Here is an 8,387-nt window from a genome sequence, read left to right as displayed (position 1 = left end):
TATTCTAATCTAGAGAATAGGACCAGAGTTAATTAGCTTTAAAATTGATTCATTTCACATTTCTGTCCCAATAGACAGCGTTCGACGATGATATGGCAGAGTTTATAAGATTATTGCAAAAATTCTTTTTTAATAATAATATTAATAATAATAAAAATAATTATAATATTCAGGAACATTTGGAAAAAATATTTGAAAAAAAAATTGATCACACAACCACAAACTAACAAGCGAACAGGGCATCAGAATTACAAACAACAGCTATATACAGTACAATGTCCGAGTGGGGCGTCAACATTTGATTGATTGATTGATTGAATGAATGGATGAATGAATGGAAGAATGGATGAATGAATGGATGAACGAACGAACGAATGAATGTATGAATGAATGAATGGATGAATGGATGGATGGATAGATGGATAGATGAATGAATGAAAGAAAGAAGGCGTGAAGAACTAAAGAATAATCAAGTATATATTCATGTATGCAATAAATGCATATACAAACCAACATATATAAATATCTAAAAAAATATATCATAGACATGTTACTTACACACACGCACATACTTACACGCACACATACACACACCACACACACACACACTCCACACACACAAACTTCTATATTCACAAACACATTTTTATACTCAGGAATTAATATAAATGAAACGCCCATTGTAAAGGTACACACATTATATTTATTGAAATATACAAACATACATACATACATACATACATACATACATACATACATGCATGCATACATACATACATACATACATACATGCATACATACATACATACATACATACATACAGAGAAAAATTTTTTTCATTTTACTTTACTCTGTCGATAGCATTAGTTTGATTCGTCGTCAGCTGGCTGGTTGGTTAATTTGGAATCTTTCCTTTTTTTAAAATTATTTTTATTATTAAAATATAATATTAATAATATTGATATCTATAATATTTGTAATAAAAATTATTAGCAATAATAACAATTATCATTGTTCAGTTGTTGTTTTTAAAATGTTTTTCATTCATTCTAAATTGTTCCTGAAAAAAAAATGAAAGCATACGCACACACACACACACACACACACACACACACACACACACACACACACACACACACACACATACATACATACATACATACACACACACACACATAGCGTGTAATAGACAGAGATCTTTTTGAACACGGTCACCACAACAGCAGAAGCAGGCACTTTAACCATTATACCATCGCAATTATCAGTAATGTAATATGAATGACATTACTATTAATACCATTAATAAGTAATTTAATCATTTAAATACTTGATAATTTAATTAATTAATAATTATATCATTAATAATGAAATAATCCTTTCAATACTTAACAATTTAAAGAAATGTAAAGAAACATCAACTGTAATAAAATTTATTTTAAATTTTAATTCAAAGATTAACCATGGCAAGCATTATAAGAAAGATGATTGTTCTCCCGCTTATCGTCGTTTGGCTAAATGCCGGTTAATATTATTATTACACATGTTGCTTATATTACTTTTGATTTAATATTATTATTATTATAATAATATTCATTATTATTATTATTATTGAATTATTATTCATTCATCATCACCATAACCGCCATCATCAAATCAGATCGTAATAGTCACTCTATTAAATTCCGGCTTATAGGGTTATATAATTTTTTTTTTATATAAATTATCATTATTTATATTCGTCATCATCATCATCATCATCATCGTCGTCGTCGTCATCATCATCACCATCATCCAATCAGCTCTCACTTTGGGCCAACGTTGTAAAGTTAACGGGACCACCGAGAAAACTCCGATGGAACAGCTGTCCTCATGTCTCACGCACTATTACGATATTTACGCTAGGTTGGTCTCTCTGTCTGCCTGTCTGTCTGTCTGTCTGTCTGCCTGTCTGCCTGTCTGTCTGTCTGTCTGTCTGCCTGTCTGTCTGCCTGTCTGTCAGCCTGTCTGTCTGCCTGCCTGCCTGTTTGCCTGTCTGTCTCTCTGTCTGCCTACCTGCTTGTCTGTCTGTCTGCTTATCTGACTGTTTGTAGCGTAATAATAACAATAATGATAATAATAAAGAGAATAATGATGATGATGATGACAAACTGCTGCAACTGCAATTACTGTTACTGTTACCACTGCTAATACTAGTACTACTACTGCTACAACAACAACAACAACAACAACAACAACTACTACTACTACTACTACTACTACTACTAACTACTATTATTACTAACCTAACATAACATAACAAAGATTTTTTTATAGTGATCCAAGAAGACTGAGTTTGCGACAAGACAACTCTGAGTCTTTTTTTTAATATCCTACTTTCGCCAAGTTTGCTTTAAAGTTGTGAGCGTTTGCCCTTTTGTAAATCTTGATTCCAAAGCTGAACACACTACTCCAACTTGGGTCGAGCCAATGCTTTATATATAGGTTTAATATGGCGATCATATCTCTGCTTTTTACGGTTCTTTGTATCATACCCATCCGATGAATTATCACTCCTAGGTCCTTTTCTTACCCTACATGTTTTAGTGGCGTGTCTCCGAGTTTGAAACTAGTTTGCCTCGTTGTTCGCTCCCATGTGTATGACTGCACATCTGTTAGTGTTGAACACCATCTGCCAATCCTCTGCCTATTTGCATATTATTTTGCATATCGAATTCTAGAACTTCAATATCTTCATCGTTGTCTACAACAGCAAATTAATTTAGTGTCATCTGCATATTTTTAAATTTTAGACTTTATTCCTAGATCAATACCACTGAAGTATAGTATATTACAAATAGCAAGGGTTTTTATACGGATCCTTTGAGGGAGCCCACTTGTAACATTGCTCCAGTTTGAGAAACTTATCCAATGCCAACTTTTTGCCGTCTATCTAGTAACCAGTTAGAGATCCACTTGGATGTGTTTCATGTCATTCCACTTGTCTCTAATTCTCAGGCCAAACGTTTATGGGGTACCTTATGGAAAGCCTTAGCAAAATTTAAGTACACAATATCCACTGATTTCTTTTTGTCCAAATTTTCATAAACCTTCTCAATAATGTAACTACTCAATGATGTAAATAATAATAATAATAATTTCAGGCCGGTTTTAAAAGTTGAAGATACAGTTGAGGTTAAGATCAACTTCTTATCTGTGGTCATAAGCCAATTGGTACGTAAAATCATAGTAACAAAAATAATGATTATTATTATTATTTTTATTATTATGCTTCTAATCATAATAATAAGAAGTGATAAAACCATTTAGTAATCACCACTTTGTAGCATTCTATCGCTGATGATGAATACGACGATGAAGATGATGATAATGATGATGAAGATGACGATGACGATGATAATGAGGATGATGAAGACGACGATGAAGATGACGATAACGATGATTAACCAAATGATATATATACATCATTAACGCCAGATTGATAAAGACAATTCTATGTCTGCTGACGCTTATATCACCTTCGTAAGTTCAAAATTGCTATGATGATGATGTTGATGAAGATGATGATGAGGATGATGATTATGATTGTGATTATTGTTATTATTATTATTTTCATTATTAATATCACTACTATCTTTTTTTTTCACTTTCTTCTCTCTCTTTTTCTCTTTTTCTCTCTTTCATCTTTCGTTCGCGATGTTTTCTTGTACTCTCACTTTTAATCTATTATCTCTTTTTCACTCTCTTTCTCTCTCTCTCTCTCTTTCTCTCTCTCTCTTTCTCTCTCTCTATCTCTAATTCTATTTCTCTCTCTCTCTATCTTTCTCTCTATCTTCTCTCTCTTTCTCTTTCTCTCACAGGAATGGAATGATGTGCAACTGACTTGGGATCCATCGAAGTACGGCGGAATCAATAAGATCAATCTCCCCTTCTATAAAGTCTGGGAACCTGAAATCATTCTTTATGATAAGTTAGTTGGCTGGTTGATTAATTTGTTGATTGGCTGGTTGATTGGTTGGTTAGTTGGTTGGTTGGTTGGTTAATTGGTTGGTTTTTTGGTTGTTTGTATGGTTTATTGGTTGGTTAATTGATTGATTGGGAGACTGGGAAATTAGCTAGTTGGTTAATTTGGTTATTTTGATTGGTTTGCTGGTTAGATGATTTGGTTGATTTGAATGGCATAACACCATACGACACACACACCACACGATACACACACACGCACACGCACCGTACGCACAACATCACACGCACACACACAAGACTTTTACCAACTAAGCTATCCATCTCTCCAGCTAACCAGTATAAATCGCTTGAAATTTTAAACGTTATAAAAATAAATCAGAATAAATTAAAAACATGAGAAAACAAAAATTTAAAACAACTGATCACTAACTAATTACACACACACACACACACACACACACACACACACACACACACACACACAAATAAATAAAAATAACCAATCACGTGACAAGTCGGGCCGTGACTGGTCAGCTGGTGGACTCGAGACAGGTGAGCGTCTCTAGCGACGGTCGAGTTGAGTGGACTCCACAGTTGAGGATGGAGGTCTACTGCACCAGTAACTATCGGTAGGTTATGATAATGATGGTGGGTGGTCGTGGTGGTGGTGATGATGAGGTGGTGGTTATGATGAGGATGGTGATGATGGTGGTGGGGTGATGGTGATGATGGTGGTGGAGTGATGGTGATGATGGTGGCTGTGGTGGTGATGGGTGAGGGTTAGCGCCATCATCACCATCATCGTCGTCATCACCAGGGCCTTCCCGTACGATGAACAAGTTTGTCAGTTCTTTTTCATGTCGCACCTTTATGAGAGGTCGTACGTGAAGCTACTGCTACAGGGCAAGGAGGAACCCATGAGTAGGGACGCCTGTACCTCCGTGCACAATGAGTGGGAGGTCATCAGGTGCACCCCCTACATCGAGGTTGTGATAATGATCGTGATTGATGACGGGGATGATGATGACGATGAAGATGATGGTGAAGATGATGATGATGATGATGAGGATGATGATGATGGTGAAGATGATGATGATGATGATGAGGATGATGGTGATGGTGAAGATGAAGATGATGACGACACCATTGCGACGATGATGACGGCAATTATGGTGATGGCGGTGAAGACGATGATGATGACATTAATAATAATAATAATAATAGTAATAATAATAACAACAACAACAACAATAACAATAATAATAATAATGAATAATTTTTATTTTTCCCGCCACTTCTCAAGACGATGGTCTACACGCACGGCAACGAACACGACTGGCTCGGTCTCATTGTTTCAGTCAGGCGGAAGTCAGTTTTATTATTACTACTATTTATTATTATTTATTATTATTATTATTATTTATTATTATTATAATAATGATGATGGGGATGACGATGATAGTGATGACGGAGGTGGTAGGGCCGGGAGGAAGTTGGAAATTTTCTTCCGACAATTTCAAATCCCGCCAATCTTTCCGCAAGTCCTTAATCATCTTAACCATTTCCGGTTATTTTTGTGTGTGTGTCGGCCACAGATATGTGTACCATGTGTACGTGTTGATCGTTCCAACAGTCATCATCGTCTTCCTCATCCTCTCCATCTTCTGGATTCCGCACTACAGCAACCAGAGATTTTCATTTGGTTATTATCATTATCATTATCATTGTTGTTGTTATTATTATTGTTATTATTATTATTGTTGTTGTTGTTGTTTTTATTATTATTGTTGTTGTTGGTGTTGTTGTTGTTGTTGTTATTACCATCATTTGATTATTATTATTATTATTATTTAGCGATATCATACTCAATTAGTAGATGAAGAAAAAGAAAATAATATGAAATAATAAATAATAATAAATAATAATAATAATTATTATTATTATTATTAGCCGGGGGGATGCTTTTTGTGCTACTGCTGATGAATTTCTTGGTGCAAGAATTTCTACCAGTTGGTTTGGGCAACGTACCTAGAGTCGGTGAGTTCATTATAATTATAATAATTATTATTATTGTTATTATTATTATTAACTTTATTGCAATTCTATGTTAATCATGAAATTTTATTGGTTACGCCAAAATAATAAGAATGATTGAACCCCAATTGAACAATTAAACCGGGCCCCCTCTAAAATGTTCTCACTCACAGTGACGAGAATTTTAGATTAATAGGATTTTATAATCATTTCGTTATTGGTATTTGGAGTTAGGAAATTAAAAGATGTTTTCATTATCGTTAAAACAGTGTCATACACACTGTACGCTCTCCTCCTTCTCTCTCTCACCACCATCCTCTCCCTGGCCACTCACTATCTCTACTTCACCGATCCGAAGCACAAGCCCGTTCCAGAATTCTTGAAAACCGTTAGTGATTGAAAATTTTATAATTAATTTATTATAATTATATTAGTATTAATAATAATAATAATTATTATTAATAAATTATAAATTATAATTATAAAGATACACTAAATTTTATACTACGCAGCAAGCACGCACAAACACACACTTAGACACTCATACACACGCACACGCCCGCACACGCACGCACGCACACACACACACACACATATACCTCGTGTCCATCTGTATTAGATTTTCTTTCGTGACGTCATCGCCATGATAACTGGAGTGAGTGCTGACGTCATCATCGCCAGCGATCCAATCAGCAGCTCCTTCGACAACAAATCCTGGGCAACCGCCAACAAATCAACGAGCTTGATTGCCGAGCAAAACGGAACCGGAAACGAGGTTAGCGGAGTTACCGAAAAACTCCTAGAAGAAATTCACAAAAACCTGGACGCACTCACTTCCGGCCAGAAGTCACGTGTCCTGGATAATGAATGGAAGCAGTTATCTATGATCTTTGATCGTCTACTCTTTTACTTCTTCCTGTTGGTTAACATTGTGGTCACGTCTGTTTTGTACGGTCAGAGTTTTGCCAGAAATGATGTCGATGATGTCAAGGCCTTGAATAAATTCTTCGAAGATTACGATAATTATTGATACTGTCGCTGTTGATATCATTCTATTGTTGATATCATATCATCACAATTGATACTAGTGACTATTAAAATAATTAATAAAACGATTACTATTATTACGACCAATACTACTACCTATGTTGCGTTGCTGGAGCTACTGCTGCTACTAACGTTACTAGCATTAATACTACTACTACTACTGCTACCACCACCACCACTACAACTACTACTACTACTACTACTACTACTACTACTACTACTACTACTGCTGCTGCTGCTGCTGCTGCTGCTGCTTCTACTACTAATCTTACTACAACTACCACTACAACTACTACTATAAAACAACAATTACTACTGCTATCTTTAACATTGATTATAAATTACTATCAGTAACGCTAGTGTCAGTATTTCAAATGGTAGATTACTAGCTTGTCGCGAACTTACGTAATTAACCCATCAGGTCATATGTATTTATGTATTTATTAATTAATTTAAAGTTTAAAACCAATAAATATTTTTTTAAATAAATCCAAGTGGTCTTTCATTATTTCAAAATAAAAAAAATAAAGCTATATGTGACGTCATTCCCGCCCTCGCCCGCCCTCTGGTATTTATTTGACAATGACGTCATTTCCACTTTTGATTTTTTTCATTATAATATCTGTGACGCCATTTCGTCCTCGCCCTCTAGTAGTAAATTGATGATAACGTCATTTCCGCTTTCGACCATGAAGGAAGCTTACGTATGATAGGAGAGAATGTTATAGTTCGATTTTTGTTTAAGAATCTATGGGTCTTGATATACAAAAGCGAGGAAAAATTATTTGTATTGTGAGTGTGTGTGTGTGTATTGTGTGTATATATATATGTATATATATTTTGGATTTAGGCTATCATAAATACAATTATTTATAAAGATCACTGCGGCATTATTCAACTTGTAGTTGAGTTTCTCAATTTTTCATCAAGATGATAAAAGTCTCGTTAGAAAAATTGAGAAACTCAACTATAAGTTGAATAATGCCGAAAACGCAGTAATCTTTATAAATAATTATATATATATAGTGTGTGTATGTGTGTGTAATAATAATATTAATAATGATAATGTAATAATAATTATAATAATGAATAATAATAAACGTTTAAAAAAATATTAAAAAATTTTGAGACAAAAACCCAACTTCAAAAATATTTTATTCTTACAAGAATTTTCAAAGGGCATATATCATATTAATAAATATAAATATATATATATATATATATATATGTATATATGTAATATATGTGATGAATTTCAACATTACAATGTAATCCTTATATTATTTCATTGTTGAGCCATATTATTTTTGAAAAAGATATTACTATGCAGACGTCATCTGTAA

At 34.1% G+C, this 8,387-nt stretch overlaps 1 protein-coding gene across 1 annotated transcript; it reads left to right on the top strand.

The window, feature by feature from the left end:
* Positions 1–1,868: 1,868 nt before the first annotated feature.
* HELRODRAFT_155500 (hypothetical protein) lies at positions 1,869–7,526 on the top strand. The gene is made up of 13 exons (XM_009013238.1): positions 1,869–1,903; positions 2,513–2,515; positions 3,146–3,210; positions 3,475–3,519; positions 3,858–3,967; positions 4,479–4,592; positions 4,781–4,949; positions 5,267–5,331; positions 5,559–5,665; positions 5,914–6,000; positions 6,267–6,385; positions 6,617–7,189; positions 7,247–7,526. The coding sequence occupies exons 4-12, from the start codon at positions 3,493–3,495 to the stop codon at positions 7,025–7,027; spliced, it is 1,209 nt and encodes a 402-aa protein (XP_009011486.1). The 5' UTR covers positions 1,869–1,903; positions 2,513–2,515; positions 3,146–3,210; positions 3,475–3,492; the 3' UTR covers positions 7,028–7,189; positions 7,247–7,526.
* The last annotated feature ends 861 nt before the right edge of the window (positions 7,527–8,387 follow it).

Source organism: Helobdella robusta, assembly GCF_000326865.2.
Source record: "Helobdella robusta unplaced genomic scaffold HELROscaffold_113, whole genome shotgun sequence".
Classification (NCBI taxonomy): domain Eukaryota; kingdom Metazoa; phylum Annelida; class Clitellata; order Rhynchobdellida; family Glossiphoniidae; genus Helobdella; species Helobdella robusta.
This window is presented reverse-complemented; position numbering and strand designations above follow the sequence as displayed.